Source organism: Ochotona curzoniae, unplaced genomic scaffold, assembly GCF_017591425.1.
Source record: "Ochotona curzoniae isolate NIBS_2020 unplaced genomic scaffold, NIBS_Ocur_1.0 contig_50, whole genome shotgun sequence".
Lineage (NCBI taxonomy): Eukaryota > Metazoa > Chordata > Mammalia > Lagomorpha > Ochotonidae > Ochotona > Ochotona curzoniae.
In genome coordinates this window covers 6,341,049-6,357,847 of record NW_024466446.1, presented here as the reverse complement: position 1 = coordinate 6,357,847, position 16,799 = coordinate 6,341,049, and the positions used below count along the sequence as shown (strand labels likewise).

Sequence of the window (16,799 nt, the reverse complement as noted above, 5' to 3'; positions counted from 1 at the left end):
TTGCCGCTTTTTAAGTCTTTGGCACAGGCCTAGTATTGTGGGGCAGCAAGTCCAGCTGCCGTCTGGACATCCGGCAGTCCGTACCACACCACCAAGTCACGTCCTGGCTGCTGTTTCCATCTATCTCACAGTGATGCTCCTGGGAAGGCAGTGCTAGATGGCTCACGTACCTGGGCTCCTGCAGCCCACGTGCAAAACCTGGGCAGAGTTCCAGGCTCCTGGGTTTAGCCTGGCCTAGCCCTGACTGCTGCAGCCATTTGGAGTGTTAAATCAGTGTGTGGAAGATGTGTCTCCTCTCCTCTTTCTGTTTATTCCACCTTCTAAATAAATAGGATAAATCTATTTTAAAATTAGCACTTAAAATAATTGAAAAATTAAAAATACTCCATTATAAAGTACTGAAACAAATAATATTTTGCCAACAAGGGCAAATTAAAAATAGGCTTTCAAAGTATGTATCAATTTAAAACTTAAAAGGCAGAGGGAGACAGAGAAAGATCTTCCATCTGCTGATCTGCTCCCCAGAGGTGTAATGACCAGTGCCAGAACTCCAATGGGGGGGGGGATGCCAACACTGCAGGCAATGTTTAACCCACTATGCCACAGCACTGTCATTAATTAAGAAATTTCTCCAAAAATATACTAAAATAAATAAATAAATAAAATAATTCATGCTTATAAAATATTACCTTAAAATTAAGCTTTCATTCTTTGTGAAATACACAAGGTTGCTTAAAGTTGCAAAACATATTATTTAAGAAAAAACAGAAGACATGCGTTAATACCACCAAATAAACAACATAGTAGTCCTCAACTTCTTCCTGGCCAATTCCAATTTTTCAAGTTATTCCTTACCGACTTAGCATTTACTTGTTACTGTGTGAAATATTAATAGGCACTGTGCTTGAAATTATTTTGGTCATGCATAATTTCGTAAATATCTTGCTAATGAGTGAATATCTTTATAGAAAAACTTGAGTTTTAAAGAATTCTACCTTAGTTTCATAAATTTTTATTGAATGTTTACTCTGCGTAAGGATACAAATAGGCAAGAAAATATAATCCCTCTCTCAAAGTGTTTACTACCTAGAAAAACCATGTATGTGAGCCACACAGCCATTAACCCAGGGAACAACGTACAGAAACTGGTGGCATGGAAAACCAAACAAATTTATTCCTATTTTTAAATTGAAGGATAAGTAATGCTGTATTTTAGAAAAATCAACCACTTACATCAAGTGCATTAATCAAGTTTCTTACCTGCTAAAAACATAATCCTTTCTGGGTAAAAGAATTTATTAAAATTAGTAGGGGAGCTTACAGAGTTAGAGAATCAAACTCAGAAAAGCATCGCCACCACACTTGGGAACTTACCCAGGAAAAACTAAACTGCCGCCCGTGCTCGGCATCTCTGACACCAAGAACCTCGAACTCGGGCATCCATCACCGGCTCTGCCGGAAGACTGAGACCTCGGCCCGGCTGGTGTCCTGGGAAAGCAGTCGAGGACAGCCCAGAGACTTGGGGAAACATGAAGAAGCTCCTGGCTTCTGATCAGCTCAACTCTGGCCATTGTGGCCACTTGGGGAGGGAAGCAGCGGACTCCGTATTTCCTTCTCTCTGTAAATTTGCCTTTCCAATGAAAATAAATCAATCCGCACCCTATGTTATTCCCATATAATCTGAAGTTAAAGAGGTATACATCTGGTCACAATCTTCCACATTTGTCTGGGAAGGGGTATAAAAGATTATCATCTCTGGCATCTGTCTTGCTTGAGATATCAAAATTTGTATGATGGGAATTTAATCAAAATGTACTAATTGTGTTAAAAGTGCTGGCTACGGGCCTGGCAGCATGGCCTAGTGGCTAAAGTCCTCGCCTTGAATGTGCCAGGATCCCATATGAGCGCCGGTTCTAATTCCAGCATCTCTGCTGCCCATCCAGCTCTCTGCTTGTGGCCTGGGAAAGCAGTCAAGGACGGCCCAAAAGATGTGGTACCTTGCACTTGCTTGGAGACCTGGAAGAAGCTCCTGGCTTCAAATCGGCTCAGCTCCGGCAGCTGTGGCTGCCTGGGGAGTCAATCATCGGATGGTAGATCTTCCTCTCTGTCTCTCCTCCTCTCTGTATATCTGACTTTTCAATAAAAATAAATAAATCTTTAAAAAAATTACATTTATGAATTGAGTAGTAATAACTTATATATTAAATATTAAATTTTAAAGGGATAAATTATGTAGATGAAATGTTAACCAGGCATTCGAAAAATGTGTACAGTAGAAATGAGAAAATACTCAATTATTTAAAAATTAGTTGGTAACTTCCATGCGATCTCAACCAGAACTCTTTCAAGCATTTTCCCTTTGTGGAAATTCAGAAGATGATTCTAAGATTACACAAAAACATATAATATAGTCAAACGGGTGGGCATTATGGTACAGTGAGCTAAGCAGCCGTCTGGCATGCCTAGGATCGGCTTCTGATTCGGCTGCCTGTTAAGGGGTCTGCGAGACAGCAAACAATGTCCAGGTACTTGAGTTCCTGCCATCTACACTGGACAACTGGATAGAATTCCTGGCTCCTAATCTCAGTTTGACCTGGCCCCTGGCTTTCTGGGAATGAAGCAGAGGACAGAAGGTCTCTTTGGGCCTGGTGCAATGACTCAGTGGCTACGTCCTCTCCTTGTATGTGCCAGGATCCCATAGGAGTAGTGGTTCATGTCCCGGCGGCTCCATTTCCCATCCAGTTCCCTGCCTGTGGGCTGGGAGACCCAAATGGTTTCAGCTCAGCTCATCATTTCTTGGCCTTGTGGCTAAGATCAGCTCAATTGCAGATCAGCTCAGCCACTGGGGAGTGAACCAGCAGACAGAAAATCTTTTCCTCTGTATCTCCCTCTCACTGTACATCTGCCTTCCCAATAAAAATTCAAAATATAAGGAAAAAAAAAGATACCTTTGTCTCTCCATCTCTCTGCTAACACTTTTCAAATAAGTAAATCTAAATAGATAAAACTGGTTAAAAAGAAAAAAGTAACCAGCTTAAAAAAAAAAACACTTAGAAATATATTGACATAATTTCAAAGCTGCTTAGGAAGGCATATCAGTCAAATTGATATAGTAATAGCATAAGGACAGACCTACCAACAAATGAAATGCAACAGAATCAGAAAAATTCACAAATATATGTTCTGTTAATTTCCAATAAAGATGTAAATTTTTGGTAATTTGGTAGGAAAATGATTTTTTTTTTAACAAATTATACTGGAACAATTAGTGTATCCTTTTGGGGAAAAAAAAAATGAACTCTTAGCTCACACCACACGCAAAAATTGTCCCTAAATTAAAATAATCATAAAAATTAAAACTGACAAATTTCACAAAAACAATTTCCACAGCCTTAGGTAAGCAAAATGCCAGGAACCTCATCTGCCTCTAACGATGATGGCAGGGCCTGAGACCTGGGCCATCTTCCCAGCTGCAGGAACAGGATGCTCCCATTGGGGTACAGGGGCCCAAGTACGTGGGCCATCCTCCGCTGCTCTTCCCAGTCCATTAGCAAGGGCTGGAGTGGGAGTGGAACAGCTGGGACATGATCTGGTGCCCACAGAGGATGGCGCTGCAGATGTCAGCTTTACCCTCTCTATACTGCAATGAGACCCTCCTCTAAACTCAACTTCAAAATCCTTTAGAGAATCTAGAAAACATCCTGAAATCTTCCATGAAAACTGTTTTTAAACTTTCAAGGGAATTCATTTAAAATTCAAAACTATATTATCAAGCACATTCCACTGTGATATTTCATTATGAAGTTATACTTTGATGGCAATGCATTTGGACACTAGCAAAATGGGCCTAGAAATTTGGTATCAGCACAGCGCTAATCCTTGAGAAATAATTCCTTTGAACATCACAAAACTTATTTTTAACATTTACCTTTTTTCTTCCTTTGCTCTCAGCTGTTCCTCCTGTCTCAAAACTTGAACCATTATAGATTCAAAAACTCCACTCGTCAAGCCTGCCAAACTTCGAGGTGTTGAACGACGCCTTGTGGAAGTACATGCTGCTCCCTTCTCTTCCTCCAATCCATAATAGCCTCTAGATGTAACTGCTATCGTTGTCTTTTCTCTCAAGTGCCTTGGAGAAGAATAAGTCAATTTATAAGGTCAAATCTTCTAGATAAGCAACAAACCCCCTCAACCAGCAACTTCAGAATCTTTTTGATAAACACAGTGTTTAGTTAAACCTTACTTAGCTGTACTCCAGATTTTTATCATCCTTAGGGAATTTTCGCCTTTCTTTGCTTGCATTATAAAACTACTTAAATGATAGCTTTTTACATTCACTAAACATACGATTGAAACACTATATAATGAAGGACAAAAGCACTGTACATTTAACAGATCATTTTTTTGTGCAATATATTTCTTACTACCTATCACTAGCATGTGAAAATGTACAATATACAAACACTTTGGGAAGAAAACTGACAGTGTTTAGCTGACATTATGGCACAGAGTTCAGCGGCAGCGGGCAACACCAGCATCCTGTAGCCCCATGCGGGTTTGAGTCCCAGCTGCTGTGCTTGCCAAGCAGTGTCCTGTTTCCGCAGCTGGAAGATGACCCAAGTCCCCAGGCCCCTGCCATCACTGTGAGTCAGATGAAGTGCCTGGCTTTGTGGTTGTGATGGTCATTTGGGAAACTAGCTTGAGAATGACAGACCTTTCTCTCCCTTTCTAATTGTTTTTGCTGTCTTTCAAGTAATCCTAAAAAAGGAAAATGTACAATGTCACATAAACACTTTAAAAATGTTATAAAACAAATGAAGCATCACTACATAATCATTAAAATTTGGAAACTTTCTGACTAAATGGTAAAAAGAACCTAGGAATCTCAATTTCCTCTTCAAGCTCACCACAAATATTTCTTCGTTCCACTGAAATATTCATCTAGCATTTTTCTAATGATAAAATAATTTCTTAGGGTGCCAGGGTGGTGGTATAGCAAATTAAGCCACTGTCTGCAATCCCGGCACCCATATGAACAGCCAGTTTGAGTTCCCGCTGCTCCATTTCTGATTCAGCTCCTACTAATGTGCCCCTGCCAGCCATGTGGAAAACCAAGATGAAGTTCCTAGTTCCCGTATTCAATCCGTCCTCATCTGTGCTACTGCAGCCAATTGGAGAACAAACCAGCAGATGAAGTAAATAAATACTTTAAAAAGAAGAAAAATTTCTCAGCAGTTTGCTGAGCTATCCCCAAGTCTCCTGTTAGCCTGGAGGGCCCGGGCGTGGGGGGTGGGGAGGCAGAAAGCTCGCAGGTGGCACCAAAAGTTCCTGCCAGGAGTAGCCGCCCCAGACTCATTTAAGTGGAGGCGACCAATCAGAAGACAGTTCATACTTTTACACCAAGCCCTGGCATCACCACTACTTAAGAAATGACGGCTCAGCGCAGGCGTGACTTCGGCAGCCTGCTGCCTCAGCCACCTGCGCCCGATGAACCTCGCCCAGGAACAGCGCTGAGTCAGCCTGGTTTTACCATCACTCTGGTCTCTGTAGTCCCACTGTTTTGGTGCTGTTCTGTATCTAACATCTCCTTAAATAATCTGGATAGAAATATTGCATTAATCTAATAAAACCTGCAGGACTAAACTAAGAATTGTCTTTCCAATTTACATTTTTTTCGTAAGGATTAGCTGTATAAACCCTCAGGGAAGGTGGTCTTCCAGCTTTGTAAAGCATTTGACATTTTTGTACACAATCTTTCTACAAGGCAAGATCTGTATTTCCCTACTTCCCTACAGGATTTTTTTTTTAATGTTAAACATTTACTAAAACATAAACCTTTATGACATCATATGCAATTAAACTCCTGTCCTTTGTGGACTATGTCCACTGTTTGATTACCCTGAATTTAGAATAACCTGTAACAATCTTACTCTCCATGTCTCATAAGGCCCACGAATCACACAGCTATAAATAAGGTTCTACTGACTGCAGTACTAGCATGCATTTTCTCTGTTGTAAGAAGATAATACCAGAACAAATTCAGCTGTAGGTAGGGTATGAACTTTACACTGGATTCTAGTATTTTGGCTAATCTAGCATATCACTCCAGGCTAAAATCCTTTAGTGTACAACACACACACACACCCATATATATACAACATATATATGGCATATATAAATACCAGCTTACTCAGGCTGTGAGTAAGGGATTGTGGACTCAAGGAAAAATAGCCTACTGCCAGGACTGATACTGAACAGGTGAGCCTATATTCAATATAGTGTCTGCGTCAGGGGATGCAAACAGCTCTGTAAGTTTTATTGTTTCTTTACTGAAATGAATGGAAGAGAATATTACTGAACAAATAACACTGAAAAATGATGACATCTCAGAGACCACAGAGGAGCACTGGGGAAAATGATCTAACAAACACACTATTATTTGTAAAAAACCAAAGAAAAAGTTATATCCTTTGTTATTCAGCAGCAATAAAAATTGTTTGACATGTATCCTTCATAACAAAAAACAGTGAGTTAAGCCACCACCTGTAATGTCCGCATCCCATCCTGCAGTGCTATTTGAGTCTCAGGTACTCTTTTTCAGATTCAGTGTGCCTGGGAAGGCAGTGGAAAATGGCCTGAGAACCTGGGGCCTTGCCACCCATGGGGAAGACCAGGATGGTGCTGCTGGAGCCTGGCTTCAGCCTGGCCTCCCTCTGACTGCTGCAGCCAGTCGGGAAGTGAACTAGTGGAAAACTCTTTCCCTCTCTCCAAGTTTCTCTGCCTTTCAAAGAGCTTTTTAAAAGAAAAGAGAAAAGTCAATTCAATATGCCATTTCTTTATTAGCAGTACATGGTGGGCAATTGCTCCCGAGTGGCCTGCTATCTGGTGGGCACGGGTCAGAGCTTACCTCCCCAAGGCCTCAGGCACAGCTCCCAGGCCTACGCCAAGGTGGCCAGAAGGTCAAGGAAAATAGCCGTGGTAAAGCAAGTACAGTGTCCTTGGGGAAGGGGCGGTCTGCTGGGGGACGCCCTCCTGCCCTCCCCTTTCTAACCCTCTCAAAGCTGTAACCTGTGCACAATAAAGTGGACGTCCCACCCAGCTTGTCTCCAGCGGTTCTTATGGCCAAAGAGCACCCTTGCCTCACCCTCAGTGACCTTGGGCCCGCTGGCAGGCTTACACCCCAAGAGTACATATTTAAAGGACTGACAACACTCTGTTGGAAAGGGTGTAAGGAAAAATCTCAACATTAGTGGTTGTTTAAATCGGCACAGTTACTCTGGTTGTCAAGTAGGCAGTAACCATCAAGACTGAACGTATCTCTGCCATCGTGAACAATAAAGAACATGCTTGCTGTTAAAATACCAACAAAACAGGTTTCTGACTTCCTCTGCTCTCAGGGCAAATCCAAGTAATCCTTTAACAAACTAACCAGTCCATGTCATCACCTTGCTCTATCTCCTCCAATCATCCTGTTCCACCTACAATAAAGCAATGTGAAGATCTCATGACCTAGCAGACCAGGCGTGGTCCAGCCTCCATCCCCTGTGCAGACTTCATCTTGTGCCACTCTGACCTCAGCTCAGCCATACTACCACATGTGCGTTTGTAACACACTCCTCACAGACGCTCTCCTGGTGGGCACTTCCCTCAGAGCTTCGCTGGAGTGCCACTACACCCCAGAGGACACCCCTAATCGATGACATCCGAAAAGACCCTTTACATCACATCACTGGTTTCCTTTTTTGTCATACACTGCAAAATATATCGACCTACCTGGCTGATGGTTCCCCACCTCTGCAGAACACAAGCTACAGAAGGGAGGGCACTTGGCTTTGTCAATGACTGCATGTTGCACAGTGGTCAGTATTTGGAATGATAAAGCTGTTTATTTTTCATTTTAAATTCGCACACATGAGTTTAAAACTCCTAGTCATCTATTTTTTTCACAATAAAAATTATGAATAAGCATTACTATGAGTTACACTCATCAGAGAGATGGAAAATAAAAATCTCACCTCCAAATAATCAATGATCAAATACACTAAGGTAACTCTCTCTAAAATGTAAGTTTGACTATTTGGAAAATTACTTCATAATATACATCTGACAAGAATTTGGGTTATACTGCTAATCCAAAGGAAATGCTAAGTGATAATGATGGTTGGTTCATTGCATTTTAGTTATTGCTTACTTTAAAAAAAAAAGATGAAAAAAAGTCTTCTGTTAATCCACTCTAAATTTCAGAATTGAGAGGACTAATTCTGTTTATAATCGTAACTAAGTATTAATAAGGAAATGAACTGATAGTAAGCTTTACAGATAACATACTGATGCTGGTTCCTGAGTAAAAACAGATGGTAGTGATTGTCTTTAATCGGCAGCAGCATCGAGGCAGGCACTGGGCCTGGTGGCCAAGACTCTAGCTAAGATGTCGGGTCCCCGATCACAGTGTCTGCATGCAGTTCCTCGCTTTGTCTTCTCACTCCAGCTTCCCATCAGCACCGGTTCGGGGAGGCAGCAGGCAACAGCCGGGGGGACCGAGTCCTTGCCTGCCAGCACTGGCCAGCCCAGTTCTGGCCACCAGAGGCCTTGGAGGGAAAAACCAATCTCTCCAAGAAAAGGGAAAACAGGGCTTGGCACAGCAGCACAGCAGCACAGCAGATGAGGCTAAGCTGTCACCTGCAGTGCCAGTATCTCAAACAGCTGCCAAATCAACTCCTGGCTGTTCCGTTTTCCATCCAGCTCCCTGCTAATGTGCCTGGGAAAGCAGTGGAAAATCTACATCCAAGTAAGAGACCAAGATGCAGTTCTGGGCTCCTGGCTTCAGCCTGGCCCAGCCCCTTGCATTACAGCCATTTGGGTAGTGAACCAACGGATGAAGATCTTTCTCTCTCCCCCTAACTTCTCCCCTTCCCCATAACTCTGCCTTTTAAATAAATAAATCTGGAAAAACAAATATATATATATATATGTATAAAACATAAAAATTGTATAATTAAAAACTAGAAAATAAAATTATTCGGTCTACTTAAAAATATTCTAAATGAAACATTTTTGTTAACTCATTCAAAAATATTAAAATGTAACTATAAGCTGCTAGGGTTCTAAAAAGAGAAAATGGATAAAAGATGATGTGTAGTGAAGGGGTGATTTAGAAATGTGCAGGCAGGAACACCAGCGAGGAGGAAGGGACAGTGAAGCACTCCTGGGCTGGCCAAGCAAGGGGCTGTTATTACCGTTCCCGGCCCAAGCTACAAGAAGGGAACAGTTACTCAAATGAGAGGTTCTAACCACAGGGAGGGTTGTGCCCCGACAGCCCAGCAGAGCCAGTAGGCGCAGAGTGCAGTGCAGACCGGAGTGGATTTACGGGGACAAAGGAAGATTGCCAGCGCAGCACAACCTAACTATCAGATTTTAAGAACAACTAAGTGAGATTAGAAAAGAGATTTTATTGGTAGATATGGTCAGCCCAGTCTGTGATGTATTTCTTCCATTTAGATCTCTTAAAAAGATTATTTATTTGACTTGAAAAGCAACGTTACAGGGAGAGTTCGTGAGGGGGTGGAGGGTGGATGGAACAAGAGGAGACAGAGGCCTTTCCCGTGCTGTTCACTCTCCAACAGCCACGACAGTCAGGGCTGATTATTGTATTTATTTTAGTTGAAAGGCAAAGTTACAGAGAAAGAGAAAAAGAACATTTACTTATCCTCTAATTTTAAGAGTCTAGTTTATATTTTATAACATATACATAACTTTACAGAAAACTCTAAATATGATTTATAAATAAGTATGTGTACATCAGAAGTTCATATACTCCACATATTTTTCTGCACTCTCTTCTGTAGCCATAAGTTACCTGTTCAAATGTTTTCAAAAAGAAAGACTGTTACACAAGAGAAAGCAGCTGGCACAGACTGAACAGTCTTATTTCCTGTTTGAGCCTTACCTTGTATTCTTCTAAGTGTAACTCTTATTCACCAGGAATTTCTTCTTCATCCTCATCCTCACCTCCTTGTGTTTTTTCTTGCTCAGTGTAACCCTGCCTTTTTCAGCTGCTCACAGAGAACCGGGCTGGACTCTCAACCCTAACTTCTCTCACTTCATTCTCTGCACTATCTCAGTCTGTCTCGGGCACATGCCTCTCTCTTGAGAATCAAAGTCCCTTCCCTTAAGTACTATAGGAAAAAAAATCCATCAACTTTTATTACCTGCTGTATCACTAACCTCAACCGAGTTCAATCATGCCTAAAATTACCAACTCCTTCTTACCAAACCACAAAAGCAATTTCAAAATTCTTCATTATTTAAAAACCTGACTCAACCCTCTACTATCACTTAGCAGCTACATGCATTTTCAGAGAAAACAGTGATTTTAAAGTAAGCACTCCACTGATTGCTTGTTTCTTAAAAACCAAACTTATCTGAAGCCAGGCTTATCTTCTGTTTCAGGATAAAATAAATCTCTAGAGTTTCTATTTTACTCGGAGTTTCTATTTTACGCATTACCTTTTTGTACAACCTTTCTCAACCTGCTAGTTGCCATTAATATATAAATATAGCCAAGTTTCTGTTAAAAACAAACCATTCCCCTTAAAAGTTTCATCCAATCTGCTGATACACTTCAGTCTAATATGCTACAATCTGACATCTCCCTACACACACTCCAGGGAAAACCTTCTTCCCAAGTGATGCCCCAGTTGGCTGTGTCGAGTTCCTATTTACTCAACCTCTCTACAACACTTTCTTGTCAAGATCTGAACTGGTCTTTGCAAAAAAAGAAAAACAGTTTGGACCAAGAGGAAAAGAGTAAAAATGGAATACAAAGTAAGGACAAAAATATTTACGCATTCATATTATTCAAATTTACTCATTCAAAATATCTACTGAGCAACAGGGATTCAAAAATGAATATGCTAAGAGTTTATATGTATATGTACGAAGAGAACACACATCAATGATTGCTTAGGTTGAAACAATGGTGATAGTACTGACAAAATAGAAACACGGAGAAGAAAAACAGGAAAATTATGAAGGATTTTGGGTTACAAATACACTTAAGTTTTAACATTTTGGCATATCTAGCTGAGAAAGTCCTATGGGCAGAATTATGAAACTAAAACAAAAAACAGGGTTCAATATATTGATTTAAGAGTGTCAGTGATAAACAAACCCACAAAAAAAACACAATTTCACCAGAGAAATAACTAGAAGGAGATGACATCTAAAGAGTAACTTCAGGGCTTAACCAGAGTCACAAAGAAAAACAGCAGAAGAAAATAGATGGTCGGCGTAACAGCTAAAGCTGTGCTTGCAACAGTGCCATCCTAGGATGCTGACTCAACTTCCAGCTGCTCCGTTTCTGACCCAGCACCCTGCGACTCGCCTGGGAAAATAGAAGATGGTTTAAGTACTTGGGAGACAGGAAGTTCTTGGCTCCTGATTTCTTCTGCATGGCCCAGAGCCTGGGCTTTCCCAGCTATCTTGGCAGTGCACCAGAGAATGGACGATCTATGTCCCACTGTCACTCTTTCAGCTAAATAAGTAAACAAATATAAGGAAATGTTAAGACAAAAAGGAGGAGGGAGTACTAAAGAAGATTTAGAAGAAAGATACGTTAAAAAAAAAAAGCATAACAGATGCCCAAAGACAAAAGTTTTCAGTACTCAGTGATCTAAATTAATTTTCCAGATACACTGAGAAAGGGCTAAGTAAAAGCCAAAGATTAAGCAAGAAGACGTTCATTAGTAAAATTTACAAAGAAAAATTCAATAAAGACTTTACTCAAAAGAACCTTATGTTGAAACTTTCACAGTCTTTACTCATTTCTGAAATAGTATAGAATAAGTAACATAATCCCCAAAGAACATCTGGACACCTAACTAAACATATTCTTTAGGATAAATTTGTCTCTTGATTTTGTTTTATGATTTTAGGGAAGGCACAAACATGAAGTTTTTGCTTTACATATTAATGCATCTTGAAAAGTTCCTAGTGAATCGTTGCCAGTTTGAAAAGCATTTTTAATAATTTAGGGCTACTCTGCTGACCACTGGAGTTACTATTAGAGCTAGTCTAAAAAGACACACTCACGAGCCTTCAGTACAGGCACAAGAGAAGCTCAGACTGCCCACATATGTTCAGGCTACCTAGAAGATGCTTGTATTTAAGATTTATTTATTTCATTGGAAAGGTAAATTTACAGAGAAAGCAGAGACAGAGAAAGATCTTCCATCTCTTGGTTCACTCCTCAAGTGACCACAATGTCCGGATCTGAGCTGATCTGAAGCTGAGAACCAAGAGCTTCTTCCCAATCTCCCTTGCGGGTGCAGGTCCCAAGGCTTTAGGCCATTCTCAACTGCTTTCCCAGACCACAGACAGGGAGCTGGGTTGGAAGTGGAGCAGCAGGGATACAAACCAGAGCCCATACGGAATGCCTTTGCTTGCAGGTGGATAATCAGCCAGTTGAACCAACACTGGTGCCTACCTAGAACATTCTTAAGTTCTAATGAGCCTGCAAAGGAGGCCAGCAGATAGGTTACCTGGTTCCTGAACAACTCTTCAATATACCTGCCAAGCAAGGATGAGGCTTTAAAGCAACAGACCAAAAATTTAATTAACTTTCAAATATGCTACAGAGAAAAGCTCAGGCAAGCCTTGGCCCTGCCTATCTAAAATGGCACGTCTTAACGAAGAGATGCAGGGCTCTGACAAAATGACATAACTAAAATTAAGGGATTGATGTGGTAAGTAAACATTATCACGTCCACAGAAAATAAGTGATGCTACAATCAATATCCTTTTATCTTTCATTTCATGGATGGGAAAATATCATTCTTATTATACATAAGCCAGTAATTTGTACTTTATTGTCACGCTTTTCTTTTTCAAGTGTGAATGTTGATTCTGCACTAGGATTAAAAAGACAAAGAACCTGTAGAAAAATAAATAGTAAAAACCTTCAGAAAAAAAAATTTAGCAGAGGGTTCAGTTTTTTGAGTATTTTTATAGATTTTTAAAGACTTTAACATCAAAATAATAAAGAAGTTTAATGTCGCAAGATGTATACATCAACAGCAATGAAGACGCTTCAAAAATAGATCTAAATAAACCAAGGACATATCATGAAGAAGGTATTTCAAAACAATAGAGAAAAGCTACGTGTGTCAACGGGTCGGATCCCTGAAAAACAATGAAACTAAATTTCAATATTCCTTGAAAAGAAAAAAATTCGCAGACATATCCATTATTTGTTCATGAACTCATAAATTTAGTCTCCCTCAATAGTTATAAACACATGTCAGATTCCTGGTCTCACTGAGCTTACATGATAGTAAAAGAAAAACTTTTAAAAAAGCAAACACATATACAAATTCCAACAATAAAGTTAAATACTCTAAATTCTATGATTAATCTTTCAGGAAGGGACAGGAAGAGGAACCAGATGCTTGTTTTTAAGTCAGCAAGTATACTGAGCTCCTTACAACTTGGAGATCTAGTTGTAAAAGGCAAAATGTACGTAAGTAAATCTTAAAATTTATGAAGCATACATGCATGTAAACAAATAACTTCATCATATTCACAAACTTCAATACAAATTTGAGTTTAAGGGGCTGGTGCAGTGGGCGGGACATTAGTATTGTAGTAGTATAGTATTTTAACTGTATTTCTTTCAAGTGAAACAGTCCTAACCTCTGAATTACAAACTAAAGAATTTTCAGGAGAAAAAAAATCACTCTCAGTGATCTGCTTCAAAATAGCAGGGCAGGTAAACAGGGGTGACTGGGGCAGACACTGAACACAAATTTTGCGGGGGACTGGGTAACGGGCACATGAGAGCCCAAAGACTGTGTAAATTCTCAAACATATTTTACAAATGAAACTACTCTAAAAATTGGGACTGTAGTACCTTATACCAAACTTCGAGTGTCTTCTATTCTTTTTCAGAGAAATGCATGTGTCTGCACCATTATTGCATAGCTACTCATGTCTTCTCACCTCTAACGCCACCAGCCCTCATTAGCACGTACTTCCAACTTGGCCCCACATAAAGGCTGGAGAATATGAATTTGCTTCTCAATTCTCTCTTACTCTTTTCTCTGTTACAGCGAGAAGCTGAAAAACAATGCTAGTAACGCTGATCATTATCAAAGTAGTACTAAAAACATATTCTCAAACCCTCAAATTCTAAGATAAAACAACACAAATTACTAGATCCTAACGTATTTATTCTCAAACTTCACTGTATGTAAAAATCAATTAGGAAGTTATTAATTAAAAGTTGACTCCTGGGGCTGGCACAATGGTGATGCACGCTAATCCTCCGTCCTGAGTTGCTGGCATAATGTATGGGCATCAGTTCACGTCCAGCTACTCTACTTGCCATCCAGCTCTCTTCTTACGACCAGTGAAGAATGCCCCAAGGCCTTGAGGACCTGACCCATGTGGGAGAATCGGAAGAAGTTCCTGGCTCCCAGTCTCAGACTGATTCAGTTCTGGCAGGTGCAGTCATCAGGGAGTGAACCCGTGGATAGAAGACCCATCTCCCTGTCTTTCCTTTGCTCTTTGTAAAATCTGCCTTTCCAATAAAAATAAACAAATCCTTTTTTTTAAAATGCACACACAAAACTCAGACTGCTGTTCATCAGTCTGAGTTAATACATTTGAATGCACTATTTTGGGGCCAACTTTCGTTTGATTGCTTTTTTTTTTAAGACAGATTTCTTAAAAGCATCTGAAAATGACCTGTAAAACTTAACCACACACTTGCTTAATTTCAACTCAATATTCATAGACATCAAACAGCAGGAAACCACAGACAAAATTCCCTTCCCTCAAATGCCACTCAGAATAATCTCAACATTCTACCTGACTGTATTTCATAGAAGAGAGTTTCCTTTCTGGTATAACTGTTAAAAAAACCCTGAGAATGTACATCATTACCATAGATTCAGTATGTTGAACGTGTGCATTGTAATTATTAAAATAAAAACACTAATTGTCCAAGCTTTTGCAAATGACTGCAATTACTATGAATTGGGATGTTATCATTTGAAAGAAAATTTATGTTTTTGCACCAGAGGAAGGGAACCTCTCTTTTGGAAAAAAAAGAAAAAAAAAAGATCCTCAAAATACTTCATACACTAAATAATAATAATACATTTTCTGCATTATGTCTTGGCAATGCTTTTTCGCGATTATAACAGAGAAGGCTTAAATTCTCACAGAAGAATCTAACTGCACAGAAAGTACAGACTGAGTATCCTGAAGTCTAAAAATCCAAAATCAAAAAATTTTTGAGCACTAATACAAAGCTAATCAATTTACTTTGGAATATTTCAAATATCAGATTTTAAGATTTTAATTTTTTTTGGAAAGTCAGATTTACAGAGAGAAGGAGAAACAGAAAGATTTCAATCCACTGGTTCATTCCCCAACTGACCACGACAGCCGGAGCTGAGCAATCCAAAGCCAAGAGCCAGGACTTCCTCCGGGTCTCCCACATGGGTGCAGGGTCCCACGGTCTGCAGCCATCTCCCACTGCTTTCCCAGGCCACAGGCAGGGAGCTGGATGGGAAATGGTGCCCATATGGGATCTCAGCACATACAAGACAAGGATTTAGCCATTAGGCTATCACTCTGGGCCCAAACATCAAATTTTGGAGTTTGAGACACTCAATTGGTAAAGTCTACTAATTTTCCAAGTTCTGAAGAGCTCTGAAATCTGAAGTAGTTCTGGTGCCAAGCACTTGAAATAAAGGGTACTTAACCTGTGTAATAACAGGTTAGCAGTCAGGGGGCGTCAGGGAATTTTATTAAGTGGCTTTTGGGGGGTATCTTTTAGCAGCACAATTACAAAGAAATGAACATCTGCGAATTCTGAGGCAAACATATTACAAAGGTATAAAAGATGCTACAGTTATATTTGAAGCTACCTTATGATAACAGTACTCAGCTTTAAATACTAAAGTATGGGTAAGAGTTTTTTTTAAAAGATTTATTTATTTTTTGTGGGAAAGTTGGATTTACAGAGAGAAGGAGAGATAGAAAGATCTTCCATCTGCTGGTTCACTCCCCAAGTGGCTACAATGGTTGGAACTGAGCCGATTCAAAGCCAGGAGACAGGAGTCAGGAGTCAGGAGCTTCCTCCCAGTCTCCCACGCGGGTGTGGGAAGCCAAGGCTTTGGGCCATCCTCAACTGCTTTCTCAGACCACAAGCAGGGATCTGGAAGGGAAGTGGAGCAGCCAGGACACTAACCAGCATATGGGATCCTGGTGCACACGCAAGGTCAGAGGACTTTAGCCACTAGGCTACTACGCCGAGCAAGTTCTTAATGCTAGCTATCTTACTAGCTGGAAATTACATGTAAAGGTTTTTCTATTTGGGGGATAGGTATGGTGGCAAAATAGGTTAAACCTCTACCTGCAATGCCAGTGTCCATACAGAAATCAGACCCAGAAAAAGCTCTTAGCTTCAGACCAAGTTCTGGTCATGGTGGTCATCTGGAGCGTAAACTAACGGACAGATTTCTTTTTCTTCCTGTCTCTCCCTCTCTCTGTAAAATTTGCCTTTCAAATAAAAATAAATCATAGGCGCAGTGTAACAGCCTAGTGGCTAGATCCTTGCTCTACACGCGCCAGGATCCCATATGGGTGCCGGTTCCTGTACCAGCTCATTCACTTCCCATCCAGCTCCTTGTTCATGGCCTGGGAAAGCAGTGGGGGATGGCCCAAAACCTTGCGACCCTGCACCCACATGGGAGACTTGGCGGAAGCGCCTGTGTCCGTTTTGGGAGTGAACA

At 40.4% G+C, this 16,799-nt stretch overlaps 1 protein-coding gene across 1 annotated transcript in view; it reads right to left on the bottom strand.

Annotated features, from left to right (window-relative positions):
- Positions 1–16,799, bottom strand: part of KIAA2026 (KIAA2026 ortholog) — a 74,665-nt gene that overhangs the window by 49,814 nt on the left and 8,052 nt on the right. The window contains exon 2 of the mRNA XM_040988757.1: positions 3,929–4,129. Within this exon, the coding sequence (XP_040844691.1) occupies positions 3,929–4,129 (201 nt within the window). The remainder of the gene's footprint in view (positions 1–3,928; positions 4,130–16,799) is intronic.